Raw genomic sequence first — 15,383 nt, 5'->3', positions numbered from 1 at the left:
GCGCAGGCGCAGGCGCGTCCCGCACCGACCCCACCCCCACCCCCACCCCCACCCCGCCGCCGCCGCCGCCGCCGCCGCCGCCATGAGCCGCGCCAAGTTCATCGGTGAGGGGAGGGCAGCGGGGTCTGTGTCCCGGTCACCGCCGTGCTCATGCACTACTGTGCTAATTCTCAGAGTGAAACCTAGAATGACTGTAACGCCTAATTCCGTATTTGCTGGTGTTTTTCTTCGCAGATATTGGTGTTAACCTGACAGATCCTATGTTCAGGGGAGTCTACAGAGGGACGCAGAAACATCAAGGTGAACGTTTCTTTTTATCTGCTGGAAGATGCAGTTTCTCTTGTTAAAAACTTTGTCAGAAGGTGAGGTTAGGATTGCTTTTTTTCCGCAAAGACTGGAGATTTATTATTTACAAGCGCTTGAAGTAGAAGCTGTAACAGAATAAGTCAGATGTTCAGAGTGACATATATTCCTTTCTATTCAGCTGCTGTTGAGCTGTTGTACAGGTAACTGTGCTTCTAGAGAAAAATGGAAAATTACCGATGCTGTATTTATAGTAGGAGACACCCAATAGCATGAAAGAAACTTGTCTGAGCCTTAGGAAAAATAAAAGCCATCACAGTATTGCGTTGCTGAAACATAGTTATGTGATGCTTTTTGGCTCTCGGAGTCTTTAGATATAGAGGCAAAAGCAAGCAGGCCATTGAAATATATGAAAAATTACCACTGACTTCTTTGATTTGAATCAGATCTTCAGTTATTGTATTCTTTTGTTCCCTTCTAAGGATTATTCAAATGTGGGTTAAAGATTTATCATGATATATAGGCATTTGACTACAGGAAAGTGATTTATAGTTAAAAAGTAGTTAAATTATTCTGTAAAACCTCATGTTTAACTTACAATGTTTCTGTAACTTTTGCAGATGACTTTTTGGATGTGGTAGAGAGAGCAGTCAAAGTTGGTGTTAAAAAGGTAATTTATTATAATTAGAAAATTTCTTTAATATTTTAACTGCTTTCCAATACATTTGATTTGATAGTGGAGCACTACAAAAGCAATATTTCTGAAACTTGCTATGGAGAATGTAGTAACTTTCTGCAGTACCATAAAGCAGAGCTTTATCTTTCATCTGAACAGATCACTAGATACTCATGAATTAAGTTCAATTATATCATATGTGATAGGTGCGTCAAATTTGTTTTGTACCGTTTTAACAGGTGTTCTCCTCTGACCTACTGCAATCAATGTGTATTTTTCCATTTTAGTTATGTTATAGGCAGCCAGTACTGGCTTCTTGTATCCTGTGCAACTCTTTAACTCAATAGTTACTACTATAGACCCAAACAAAAAACTCTTGTGAGGACAGTGATCCTTCAGATGTTCCTATATGTAGAGTAGCTTGATGACTGCAGAAAAGCTAGGAATGCCCATGGATGTTTACAGATATCTGAATGTCTGTTAGTAAATATTAACTTACATGTATTAAAATTGCATCATTATGAGCAGGTTTGGAACTCTTGGCCTAAAAACACTCTTTTCAGGACTGGAGCACACTCCCTTAGTTGTAATAGTCCAGCCCACCTATATGTACCTCTCTAAACTGCAGAAATGAATTAAAACAGAATACATTGCATGCTCTTACAAAGCTGTTTTGCTATGCTAATAAGGCTGGTGGATTTCCCCCCTCCCCCCCCCCCCCCCCAAGAAATGCTGATTTATGATAAATTCTGTGAAGTTTTGCCCTGTGCTTTATGTGGAATGAGTCAGTTTTGGCTTTATGCATTTCTGGAGTGGCAGTAGTGTGGCATGTCCACCCTGTAGTGGAGTATGCCACAGAAATGTCTGAGTTAGCATTGACCAAGTCTGGTACATAGCATATGAAGTGATAACTGTTGTGCAAAAGCAATGTAGTCATAGAATGAGATTCCCAGATTATGACCTAGGGTGTAGATTCTGCAGATGGTGGTTTAAAAAGAAAGAAAAAAAAAAAGCTGTTAGCAGCAATTCTGGTATGCTAAACTTTGCTCGTTAGGTCAAAATACAAGATTGGAGCCAGACATTCTTAAATTTGTAAACTTGGCCCTGATACAGACTCCTTTGTTGCTTTATCTACTTATTTATCATGTTTTGATTGTTTTGTGATTTTTGTTTGTTTGTTTGTTTATATGTTTGTTTCTCTAGCTGTAAGACAGGGAGAATACTTTTCTGAATACTGTTTCTTGAGCAAAAAAAAAGTAAAATTTCTTGAGTCACTCTATAATTAAGTTAATATTGCTGCAAATAGAACCATTTTACTTATTAAATGTTCTAAAATAGTTAGTGTGGAAGATACTTGATGAAGAAAAAATTCCAGTCTAGTCCCTAGTATATCAGTACTAGCTTGTGAGGAATACTGAGATTTGTAGTGATTTATGAAATTTTGTTATATATAAATTAGCAATTATTTTCTTTTGATCTTCTTTGTTTACATTCTTATTTGTATCTGAGTGGTTTCTTAAACATTCTGCAGCTGTTTGCTGGAAGCTGAGTGCCTTGACTGACAGTACTTTTCTTCTTTCAAGTTTTTGATTACAGGTGGAAGTCTACAAGACAGTAAAGATGCATTGCAGCTGGCACAGACTAATGGTATCCTCAGTTTAAACTTTTTTTGTTGGTCAAAAACACAATCTTCTCTCTCAGAATTAACAGTTCAAAGGAACATGTCCCTGGAGGTCTTGACAGAATTTCAAATTAAAAACCAGAAATTATGTTTCAGAATGGAATAAATGTATTGTGCATGAGTTTCTTCATGTTGTTACTTAGACCCCTGGGTGTTGGAGGGAATCAGCCTTTCCTGCAATTTGTATCAGTATTTCTTAGTACAGATCCTTAGAAAAATCAAACTGCACGTGTTTCTGAAAGGACAAGGCCCTCTCCCAGAAATAAGCTGACGTGATTATATACTGTGGAGCACGTGTTGCTTTGTGGGTTTTTGTTTGTTTTGTACTTACCAAGCTATCATGACCAGCATGAGCAATGGAGGTATCTTTCTCTTTTATGGTTCTCCTAGCTTTCACTTTTTTTCTGTTTAAAGAAAAATATCCCACCCTTTTTCCTTTGGCAAATATCATTCAGCTAATTAACATATGTTCAAATATACGTAAGTAAAGTACTGCTTACAAAATATAATCTTAGAATAATTTAAATTGGAATGAACCCGAGGAGGTAATCTGGCCCAACCCCTCCTCCCTCCTCCCCCACGCCAGCAAAGCAGGACTGGCTTTAATATTAGGTCATGTTGCTCAGGCCCTTACGTATTCAAGGTTTTTTTGTGTGTTTACATCTTCCATAAAGGCACTTCAGCAGTACTCTTAGTTCTGGCATTTAGATAATCTAGACTAGATTTTTAGATAAATCAGGCCAGATGTTGTTTTGCTAAATCTGTGCTAATGCAGAGACATGCAAGGGAACTGACATTCTATCTACAAATTTTATAGCTGGGGATAACCTGATCCATTTTGAACAAGTCATATTTCCCTTTGAGGGCTTCTCCAACAAAATAATTCAACTGTGAGTTGCAGTTTTGGGGTTTATTAAATGATGTGTTCTAAAAAGACCCCTGTAGAGATACTGTCTGATACACTGTTACAGTAAAAAATATCAGTGTAATAAAACCATCAAAAAGATAAAAAGACATTCAGAAGGAGTTTCTTTTAAAGTTATGAACTAAAAAAAATCCAGATAATAGCTATAATTTACATAAATTTGTTATTTTTCCCTTGTTTTAGATATGTTTTACAGTACAGTTGGCTGCCATCCTACCCGCTGTGGAGAATTTGAGCAGAGTAAGCCTGAGGAGTATTTATCCGAATTACAAAATCTAATTGAAAAAAATAAGACAAAGATAATAGCAGTTGGGGAATGTGGCTTAGGTAAGCATTAACCTAGTACTTCAATACTATTGTTTTCCTTTATATGAAAGAAACCCCCCAGCACTACTAACTAACAGGGTTTTCTTCTCTCCATTTGTAGATTTTGATAGATTAGAATTTTGCCCAAAGGACATCCAACTCAAGTAAGAAACTTTTGATAACTATAAATTGACTTTGTAGTAGTTTGCAGAAATATTTTCTATCTTGTGTTCTACCAGGTGACATTTTGTCAGATAGAGACCTGAAGTTTAAAAAAAAAAAAGACCTTAAACAAAGAGGCCTACATTCAAGCAGTTATACACTAAATTTTGCCAGACTACCTGCCTGGCATTGACTTAACGTGTCCTTTTCTGTGAAATCAATCAGAATTTTTGAGTTTCTGGGTGTGACAGATGTTCATTCTTGCTTATACTCAAGAACTGTTAGAGACTCTCATGGGGAGAATAACATCACTGTAGCGTGCAAAGGAAGAGTGGGGTTGTTTTAATGGAAGGCATGGGGAAGGGAACAGAACTGTCAAATAAGGTAAATCACCAGTGGACAAGAGTAGGCCTTTTAATAAGGGAGATCTTAGCTGGGAGTAAGGTAATCGAGGAAAGCTGATTAAAAAGGTAGTTTGGGGAGCTGGCAAGTGATGTACTGTGAAGTAATATGTACAGCATAGGTACTGAATAGAAAGAAACTAGCATAGTCCCTAAAATCATCTCATATTCTTGTAGTGATAAACTCTGTCTACACGGGGAACTGACTGAAAAAGGTAGGTGATAAATTCAAATGAGTTGAGGGATTAATGAGTCATGCTTGCATATTGCTGTTCTGAGTAGAATTAGTCACAGGGGGGCAGTGGTTAGTTGTGTTTTTTCTAATTGCCACATGTTAGCAGTTGGTAGAGTTAATCTCTTCTTTGTAATACTACAGTCATACAGTAGAATATTTAGCCAAGTGGGCAGAATCTTTTTGGGGGGTTGAATTCAGTGTACACCAAGTTGAGCAAAGCACAGTTTGGAGGATAACCTGTTTATCTTTTGTGGCAAACTAAAACACTGGTGGAGTATTGTATTTTAAGATTCTTATTGCCTTCATGTTATTGATGAGAAAATTTAAGGAAAAAATCTGATTTTTCTTTTTTGATGGACTGCAGCTGATGGACAAGTGGAAAAGCAATCAGGTGCACTTAAATTTTGGGGTACAAGGAAAGAAGTGACAAAGTGAAACAAATCACCTTTTAGAAGTGATAGGTGATTCCTTTCTAATTAAGATTAATAATGACAGAAAGTCTCTAGCTGATGCTCTTTCAGTGAATTGTGTGAAATACATGAATCTGGTTTCTAAGAGCTCTATTGAAAGCCCTTGCTGGAAATTGCAATTAGAAGGAGGTGATTGATGAAAAAGACAGAAAGCAAAGAGAAAGGGTAAGACCCGAGGGAAAATGTGTGCAAGCATTATGTTTGTAAAGTTCCTGTTTTCTAAATGTTCCGCTTTCCCTAGTATTCATCCTTCACATGTTTGTGAAACGTGATTGAGGTTTCAGATTGTTTTGCGGTTTCCATTTCAGCTAATGAAATGCTATAAAGTTAGGTACAGTCTGACTCTTGTGACCTTTTTCAGACTATATGGCAGGTTCTTCAAATTAATATTCGATATATGCTTGATAAGTGAACTAAGAAAGGAAAGCAAAGGGTGGAGTCTGAGGGGCCAGTTCACCAGCTGTCAGCTCAGCTGGAGTTCAGGTGTTTTACCAGTCTCTAGGATTGCTGGCAAGCAGCTGCAGAGTTACCCCAGAGAAGAGAAGTATGACTGTTTCCCAGTAGATGGTATCCGAGCATTACTTCTCTGTTTTGTTTAATGTTTAATCATTATTTTCTAGTTGGTTATGATTCGTTTGCCTCTGGATGATTTTCCACCATGCAAATGATCATTCCACTCAGTATCTTGGATTAAAAAGCCAATAAGGATGAAATTCCTGTGTTGAATCAGCCCTAGGAGCTGTTTATGTCCTCCTTTCACGTAACTTTTCATGTGGTGATTGTTTGGTGATTTAAATGGTAGTTAGATGAAGATACTGCCTTCCTATTATATATAATGAAGGTCACGTAAATTGAGGAGTATATAGAGATTTCACTTCTGCTGTCATGACTGTGCTGGGTTTGTGGGACTCAGCAACATGGGAAATGAGGGTTTTTTAACCAAATGGGGGAAGGGAGGCCACCCAAAATCACGTGCATTGTTATTCATATGTGGATCCAGAAGTGCTTATCTAGAGAGCCCCTGCCTCAGCAAGACCGGTTTGCTTCAACTCCTTTAGTGGCTGGATTCCAAAACTAAAAATACCGCATTTAAACTTACTTTTATGGTCAAAACTAAACCTGCAAACAAGCATGTTGCAAAAATATTTTTGACCTTCCATATTGAGAAGCAACACAGAACAGGCATATTAAATGACACTTCACTCGCCCAAGAGAAAAAAGTTGTTCCTTAAGCTGTGGAACTAGTGAGGCTTGGTTTCGTACTGATTTATGTTGTTACCATCCTGACTGCCACATATCTGGTTTCTTCACACTTTCCCTGGGTCTGTGATCCCTTTCCTTTTTTCCTCTGAGAACTTCCACATCCCCTGTCCCTTTGACAGAGTAAGTAGCAGCATGTGTTGGGCTTCATTGCTGCTAAGAGCAGAAGAAGCTTGAGTTGTCTTTCCCTCAGCAGGGCACATAATATCTTCAGGACCACTACCCTTCTCTCAGAATTAGACTGAAGTTGGCCAATAGGTTCAGGATTTCCGAAGGGAGCTTATTTGCAGATCAGTGACCTGAAGAACCTCTCAAGCCTCATTTCCATGTGAAATGAACCTTTAAAAATTTAGGTTTCTTTTTAAATCAAGCTATTTTAGTCAGTTAATCACAAGAGCAATCATGAGTTCTAGTTAAAATTCTATTGTATCTAGAAAATAGTAAGCAGCTGTAATTCATGCTGTGAATTTTCATGTCTTTTTTTAACATCCCACCTGATTTCTCTTTCACATGCTATATGTGAAATATCTGGACTGATAAACAAAGAAGTTAACAATACCAGAGAAATAGCAACATGTAATAAACAGAAAATAGTGAAGATTAAACAAATTTAAATAACCCACTTGAGTTGTCTTTGTTTTATATTGTCTTCTATTTTTTTATGGTACAAAAACATAAATCAAACCAATGGTTTGCTCCCATTTTCTGCCAATTCATACATGAAACATATGCAGCAGTACGTGGACATCGGAGCTTCCTTTTGAAGTGTTCCTGATATCTGATGATGGGAATGTCCCAGTGGCCTGGACTGCTTTTAGCAGCAACGCATAAAGAAATCCAATATGTGCAGATGGTCCCAGCCTGTTGGAGAAGCAATGCTGTCTTCCTGCCCTGTCCAAATCCTGTCATCTTACACATTATGTATGCAGGCTGACCGAGCTATGCGGTGTTGGCCCTCTACCATGCATATGTTCCTCTACCATGTTTCCTCAGCATTTGCAATTTGCATGCCTCGGTGTAGCATGGCAGATAGATAGCCAGAAATGGTAAATTATGATACTCTGGGGTCAGAACTAGCTGCAAATGACAGGTGACAGGGTTATTTCAGTGTGAATTAGTTTCCTTTAGAAAGCGCATTGGGGAAACCGGCTGCCTAGCTGCCTTCCCTCTGCCCACCTTTTTATGTCTCTTCATAGGACTGCTGCCTCGCTGTTACTGATTCCTCAAAGGGAGTACTAGGAGTAGAAGGTAGGAGAGGGATAAAAATGAGTGATAATGAAAGGATGCAGACACACAACGGGGAGGAGGGAAGCAGTTGAAGATTTTGAGAGAGTGAAGACAAAAGGCAGAAATAAAATGTCTAATATTAGTACTTGTTCCACCCCAAGACAGGCATCACTTTGACCTTCAGTGAAGAGCAAACAAGGCAGCCAGCTCTGATACCCAGTTTCGGCCATTCGAGGCTACAGAAGTCTGCATATCGCTCCCTCACTTTGCCTGCTTTTACATGGGCTTCTTGCAGTAGTGTTGTGTGATATATGCTCTCTTCCATTCCTAAAATTTCAAAACATAGTGGAGAAAACAGCCAGTTCTTCTTTCATTTAAACCCCCTCCTCTCCCCAGAAAACAGCAGTCAAAAAGCTGAGAAGGGCCAGCTTCTAGTAGAGTACTTGCGTAGTGTAGATTCCTCCATTATTGTCGTTCTTGGCCACTTCTTATCTGTCTTCCAAAATAGATTGCTAATATATGAATATACCATGGGAAAGGGTTCCTTTAAAAACTGAATTCTTAAATCCATGTACAAATAAGAACTGCTGCATGGCAAATCCATTGTGTCTTTAATTCTTGAGGACAGCAGCATACAAGCAATGGAAAAACTTTTCTACTATCTTTATGTGTTCTTATACTGAGTTTCTGGTTAAGTGTTCTTTATTTTACAGATATTTTGAAAAACAATTTGACCTGTCAGAACAAACAGAACTGCCAATGTTTCTCCACTGTAGGAACTCACATGCTGAATTTTTAGGTGGGTTTTGTTTGAAAGCTTCAAGCGCTAACAAATACTGAATATGAAAAAATCTGAAAACCTGAATCTTTTGCCTTTTTCTGTTATAAAGCTGTTTTCTTACGTTTTTATTCATTTCACTTCACAGATATAATGAGAAGAAATAGAGATAGATTTGTGGGAGGGGTGGTAAGTATAGACTTCAGTTTAGCGCTCACTTTTATACACATATGTGTAGATATTGTGGGTGGAGAGGGGAAGGGATGTGAATATTATCCCTTAGTATGTGACTTCTTGTTTTTCATGGAATCTGAATGGGTTTCCTTTTATGTGATTTAAGTTATTACAAATTAGTAACCACTTTCCAATCCCTTCCAGTGTTTTTATTTTTGCTTATTCAACAATTTTTTGCAAGGTAAGAGGATAGACAGAAAAAATTCAGCTGCTGACATGAGCAGTTTTTCTTGGCCCGTCAGAAGGACGGTTTAAGCACCTTATAAATCACATTGGCCTCTCCCCAGTTCTACAGTGTCTGTGGATGTAGTATGTTCAGACTGAAGATAATTCAGATGCATATTCCCAGTATGAGCCATAACTTTGAATGTTTGGTTCTGACATCAGATACCTTTCTTAAATTATATCCAGATGTAACTTTTGATTACTTTGTCTTTAGCAATTCAGATTGTGTATTTTAATTCAGAAGCATAGTAGGAAAAACTTTCAATGAAATGATTAAAAAAGCCAGGCAACACTTTGTCAGGTTTCCGTTATGGCAGAGTTTCCTAAAACTCATAAATGTTTGGATTGTTCTTTCTTGCTAACATTGGACCCCATCTCCTGCAATACCATCTCAGTCCCCAGCTTTCCCCCTTACCGCAGAAACCTTCTCCTAGCTCAGTACTTTGCATGTTACTTTTGCTCTTACGTAACACTGTACAATCTCTCTTTCCTTCCTCTCTTCTGCCAAACTGGTTTTGAGTAGAGAAATGAAGAGCAGGCACTCTCTGCAACTGATTGTTCCCCTCGTAGCATGGAAGAACAGGCAGTTCTCTTTGCTCCAGTCAGGGACTGAGAAGCTGCAGCTCCCACATGCATTAGGGTCACACCTTGCGACCTGTCCCTTGCCTCTTTAGTCCCCAGGCCGACAGAATGGCAGGTACTGTCCCTCTCCCCAGCTCTGCTGGACTAAGTCTGTGTAGAATGTAATACCGCTCTTATTCTGTCTCTGATGGCAGCCTGTAGGGAATAGCGAGGGAGGGAGGTAAAAATTGAGCACAGTGCTACTTCCTCTGTATAGTTTTCCAGCTATCCATTGCTCAGCAAGTTCCTGAGCCAGAAGCAGTATCTTTGTGTAGTCCCTTTCTACATGTATTTACTACTAAGGAAACCTGGTAACAGATTTTTACTTGCAGTGGTCTACCTACAGTATTTAAGGTCTTCAAACTGAGCTTTGTCCACATTCAGAATCAGCTGAGCCAGGCCACATCTTTATGATGTTTATATTCATGTGTAATACATACTGTCAGAGGTATTGATATCACAAATAAAAATTAATATGTACTTTTGGATGACAGGTGTTTAAATGATGACATATATTCCAGGTACATTCTTTTGATGGCACAAAGGAGGAAGCAGCTGCTATGATAGATTTAGATCTCTATATTGGAATAAATGGCTGGTAAGTTCTTTTCAAGAATTAAAACTATTCTAAAATGTCAGCTCTATTGAACTCTGGTTACTTTCTTTTTAAAAAAATCAGGTCAAGTCTTCAAAGCTCAGTAGACTCTTAATGATCGTCTGTTGACAGATTTAGAATTCCACTCGTTACAGTAAATCTGTTAGCTACGAAAAGTTCTTAACTCACAGCTTGGTGAGTTAATCTAGTCTTAGGGTCCTTGCTACTATGCTTCAATCCTTGTTTGTAAATAAATGAGGTTGTGGGATGCAGAAGCAATCCTTCTGAGGCCTACTTAAATTCTGTAATTTTAAGCTGCCTTGTCAAATCCAGGAGTAATTTAAATGCAATCTGATTAGCCTCATAATAGTTAAATAGCCTGAATTCTCAGTATTTGTGTGCCCAAAAGCCAGCCAGCCTGACTTTCTAAGTTGTGTGGGTTATTGAGGCCAGGTGAGTAGGACAATGGAGGTAGGAATTCTACACCCTTGCTAGGTTGAGACAGTTTCACTGTGAATAACTGCCCAAACCTACTGTTTTCTGCAAATCCTGAATTTGCAGGCAGGGCTTTTAAAAGATGAAGCAGATTTTATTTACTTACAAAATTATTTAGGAAGCTGCCTTTGCCACAAAACACTTCAACAGGCAAAATAATTACTTTTATACACATTTTCTTCCTGTGATTTTTCTAGTTCATTGAAAACAGAAGCTAACTTGGAAACCCTGAAATCCATTCCTAGTGAGCGATTAATGATAGAGACTGGTAAGATTTTATATCTCGATCAACATTTTTTCTGACTAAAACACTGTTAGATAAGGAGATATGCTTGTATAGCAATGATAAGACAGAATCAAGAACTGAGAAACTGGGAGAAGAGAAAGCAGGTTAGGTTAGAAAAGAGTTTACAGACTCCAGAAATACTCATTTTCAGCCTTCTGCTAGAAGGACTAAGCTGCCTTCATTTCAAATATCAGTAACTGGTGGTTAAAAATACAGTGTTTATATGAATTTTTGAATCTGGGAATTTTTTTTTTACTTAAAAAAAATCCTGCCTAAATCCTTAAATTGCAATTACGTATGAAGCACAGACCTGTTAAAGAGTACATAACCTTTGTGGAATGCATGTAGTCTATCTAGTGATCTTTTTTATGACAGAAGAAATTACTGTTATGTACTATTATTGCTGATATTCTTAAAATGTAAAGTCCTGATGATGTTGGTATAAAAATCCAAAGGCAGTGAAGATGTTAAATTGTCCAAATCTCTCAAATTCCATTTCAAACAGGAAGAGAAGTAATCTTTAGAAAGTGATTGTAAGGACTTCTAATACTTTTAATTCTTTCTTGAATGAAACTAGATGCACCTTGGTGTGGAGTGAAAAATACTCATGCGGGATCAAAATACATAAAAACTACATTTCCTACAAAAAAGAAATGGGAAATAGGGCACTGCTTGAAGGACAGAAATGAACCCTGCCACATAATGTAAGTGTACTATATTAATTAAAATAGTTCAAATCTCATTTTACAGAAAAAAGTGAAAAAAATAAATTCACTGGAAACGTAGTAAATGGAAATGAATTCTAAGTTTATTGAGCCTTGAGCAAGGTATTGCTTTACAGGTTGTGGAAGATCTTAAAAAGCTCTTCACAGCAATGCAAAAAGCTCCCAGCAAGTGAAACCAGTGCTGTTTTTATCTTTTCACTCAATACACTGCATAAGGGGCCATATTCTGTAAAGGAACCTGACTGGAATAAATTTCACTCAGTTGTTGTTCCAGTTGCTTTTAAACGAATTCAGCGCTAGAGCTGTGTGATCCTCTGAAGAGTGGAGAGTACTACGATATTGAGTAGATATAAACCAGTCATATTAAAAAGTCTTTTATAAGAAGTCATTTATAAATGACTTCTCCCAGTTCCCTAGCAGACTAGCCTTTGGGCCTTTCTGGTACTAACTACAGTAACATGAAATTGTTTAGGATCACTTCTTCGTTCTGCTACTGTGCTTAAAAATGTGTCGAGGTTCACAAAACCCTGTGATACAGTTTAGATAGGAAGAACCGTAGTGAACATCAGGAATTGTTAAAACTCTAGGGACTTGTGCACTCACTGTTCGAATGGGAAAGGACAGAATCCCTGTTTTCTACCACCCCTTAACACACTCCCTCCCAGATGCACTGAAAAGCAGGGAAGTGTATCATTGTTTTAATGAAAAAGTTTAGTTATATCCATTGAATAGCTCTGACAGATGACTACAATTGTAAAAGATGGACTTTTACAACTTGTAGTAAAGTCTGATTGGTTGATTATACCAATCCTCTCTGTCTTGTTATCAGCTCTCAAAAAAAGAAATTCATGAAATTCTCTTACGGCGGTATGGTATTTGAATGAATTTTCAACCCAGTAAATAAAGCTCACAGCTATACCTATCCAAATGCAAAGCCTGTTTACTTCATCAGAAGATCTCTTGCTGTGAAGTCTACATATATTTCTATGGAAAGTTGTATAAAACACCTGTTGCCGTTTGAAATATTTCCCATGGTACTACTAAAGTATCTAGGAATTTGGCAAGGTATCTGTACAGGAATTTATCTGAGAACTGAAGGGAATTCTGCTTCTTCGTTAGGAGACCTGAAGAAACGTTTTTCCAGAAAAGACCACCAGTCATGCTAAAAGCACAGGTTAAGCTTACATGGTGACATCTACTAGTGTTTAGATATTTTGTGCAGTAATAATTTGTAATATTCCTTGAAGTTCATTTTATTGGTGTATTAAATACAAAGTGCACACATGAGCGTGGAAATGTTCTAATGTTCTTTCAGTACTTTACACCTTCTGGGGTCATCCAGGGATTTGGGGGCAGAGGAAGAGACTAACTGAAAAAAAAAAATTCTGAAAATGCACTGAGGACAGGTGGGAGTCAGCTTTATTCAGTAACAGTAGAGGTGCCTGTTTAGGCAAGCCTGTATGTGTTAACAACACCCCCACCCCCAGCCTTTGCTGCCTTACTTGTAAGTTACAGTGAAAGTGTTTCAGAAACCCCACAAGCAGGCGTGCAGGGAGTCTGCCCTAAAACAGTATGCAAGTGCTATACTTTGGGTTTTGGTCTTTTATAAAATAATCTTGTTTAGGTCAACCTTATTTCAGATGTACTGTCCCTTTAAAATTATAGCCCATATTAGTTGTAGATTAGTAACCTGAAAACCTCTTAAACCTTAGGAAAAATGAAGGTAAGGTAAATGGTAAGGGAAAATTGGTATTTTATGACTTCTCAAATAGCAAGATGTAGTGTGAGTGGCAAGTAACATCAGCTCACAACCATTTAGCATAGATAAGTTGGCAAGAGGAGTTTCCCCCTTGTCTTTCGGAGACAAGACTGCTTCCTTAGAAGCTATTTTCATTAAAACTTTAGCCCTCAAGTTTTTTTCCCCCCTGCAGTGGTTTATTTCACACAAACAGTATTACAGTAACATGGGCTAATCCAGCTATATCCAATGGGGGACAGATACGTAAGCCCTACCAAAACACTGCAAGGCTTAAATTCTTGGTTATTTAAAACTTATTTCGGTGCAGGCCTGTAGCCAAAGGGCCTGATCGCGCCTCAACTTCTCTTGGAATAATGAACAGTTAGTAGCTTCCCCTTAAATCAAGAAGCTGTTTGGCTACAAAGCCCAGGCATGGGCATGAAACGGGCTACTCCTGCATTATGGAAAAAGTTGTTTGCATTTGAAATATAGTCTAAAGGAGCTTTACCTCCTTCCTCAAAAAGAAGTCTGGCTATTATGTATGTTAGATACAAGATCCCAAAACCACCACCAGCAAGCTTGAGGGTCATCAGCTTTACCATGAAAATTTGATTTTTTTTTTTCCTTCCTACTTCTAGTTAAATGGTAAGATGATATAAAACCTCTTAGGAATTGTACAGAGTATGCATTTTTTCAGTATGATTAAGTGCTAGGAGACCATGAGAAAATAAGTACAGAGAAAGGTGAGGACTTGATTGGTTTTTATTATTATTCACCCCATTTTTTTTTCCCTCTTAACTTTCCTGGCTTGTGCCAAGGCCTTTTAAAAGTGCTCATTTAACATGTACTACCACTATTATCTGAACTTACTCCTCAAAATTAATATAGACAAATCAAAAGTAGGAATGAACCATTTTGGCAGCTATACTCTCAAAATAGATGATAAATTTATGGCAGGAATTTAAGCTTTGCCATAGACCAGTGTCTATTTAGAATGCAGATTTAGCCTTGAAAGGAGGCTAATAAATTTCAGTCTGAAAATTAAGACTATGGATAAAGACACCCACAAGATGACACTTTCTTTGAAACAGAAAGCTGTTTAATTACGTCCAAAAAAGAGTCAAAAGACCAAAGATGAATCTGTACCAGTGAGCAACCAGTGTTCCGTGTAGAGGGAAGAGAAGTTAGTGACTTAGTGAAGCTATTTGCCTATCTGAGCACCTTCCCTGTTGCTTTCAGAATAGTTTTTATTCCAGATTAATCTTAGTTACTTGTCTACATATACATGCAGTAGACAAGTATATTCAATACTGAGTTTGAGTTTACTAATATTCTTCTTTCTTTTTTAGTCAAATACTGGAAATAATGGCAGCAGTAAGGGAAGATGACCCATCTGAGTTGGCCAATACCTTATATAACAACACTATTAAAGTCTTCTTTCCAAATGTGTAAAGTTGTTTTTCTTACATTTATTCAGCATAACTTCAGTAAATGTATTGCAAAAACTTAAGAATGATCATGTCTGCACATTCTCAGCAATGGAACCAATATGTAGTGCTGCTTTTTGTGCAAGATTAAAGATGATTTTGAAAAAGGTGATCTGCATTTGTGCAGTTTTTCAGCCCTATTCCCTTTGCATCAAGATTCAGAATCAATTTCTAGGATAATCCAAGCCAGCAATTCTTGTAATACGTGTATGTATTACAAGCTGAATGCCAGGTGGCTAAATTCACATGTAGAATACTCCAAACTAGTACTGAAATTCAGAAGTAAAATGTTTAACAAATCACTTGCATGCTTTACTACTTAACTTTACCAGAAAGCTTAGCAGTTTCATTTTTTGCTTCACGTATGCAAATGCTGTAACGTTAAGTCTACCAACCTAAATTATTTTATTTATTTATTTATTTTACACAGCTCACTAGTTTATAGCTATAAAGCTCTGCTAATACTGCATTTGTAAGTAAAGCTGCTTTGGTTCAGGCTTCTTTCATTTCTAAGTAGACCTGCTGAACAGTATTTTCACCAATATTTTTTGTT

At 37.7% G+C, this 15,383-nt stretch overlaps 1 protein-coding gene across 3 annotated transcripts; it reads left to right on the top strand.

The window, feature by feature from the left end:
* Nucleotides 1–14: 14 nt before the first annotated feature.
* Nucleotides 15–14,940, top strand: TATDN1 (TatD DNase domain containing 1). 3 transcript variants are annotated; one of them, XM_064507854.1, is made up of 12 exons: nucleotides 15–104; nucleotides 235–300; nucleotides 924–973; nucleotides 2,563–2,626; nucleotides 3,769–3,912; nucleotides 4,013–4,055; nucleotides 8,360–8,445; nucleotides 8,573–8,613; nucleotides 10,026–10,102; nucleotides 10,792–10,862; nucleotides 11,458–11,584; nucleotides 14,693–14,940. In XM_064507854.1, the coding sequence occupies exons 1-12, from the start codon at nucleotides 83–85 to the stop codon at nucleotides 14,793–14,795; spliced, it is 894 nt and encodes a 297-aa protein (XP_064363924.1). In that variant the 5' UTR covers nucleotides 15–82; the 3' UTR covers nucleotides 14,796–14,940. The 3 variants fall into 3 exon arrangements, with proteins under 3 accessions (XP_064363924.1, XP_064363926.1, XP_064363927.1); XM_064507856.1 differs by having other exon boundaries at nucleotides 12,725–14,940; XM_064507857.1 differs by having other exon boundaries at nucleotides 68–123.
* Nucleotides 14,941–15,383: the final 443 nt, after the last annotated feature.

Source organism: Dromaius novaehollandiae, chromosome 2 (assembly GCF_036370855.1).
Source record: "Dromaius novaehollandiae isolate bDroNov1 chromosome 2, bDroNov1.hap1, whole genome shotgun sequence".
Classification (NCBI taxonomy): domain Eukaryota; kingdom Metazoa; phylum Chordata; class Aves; order Casuariiformes; family Dromaiidae; genus Dromaius; species Dromaius novaehollandiae.
This window is presented reverse-complemented; position numbering and strand designations above follow the sequence as displayed.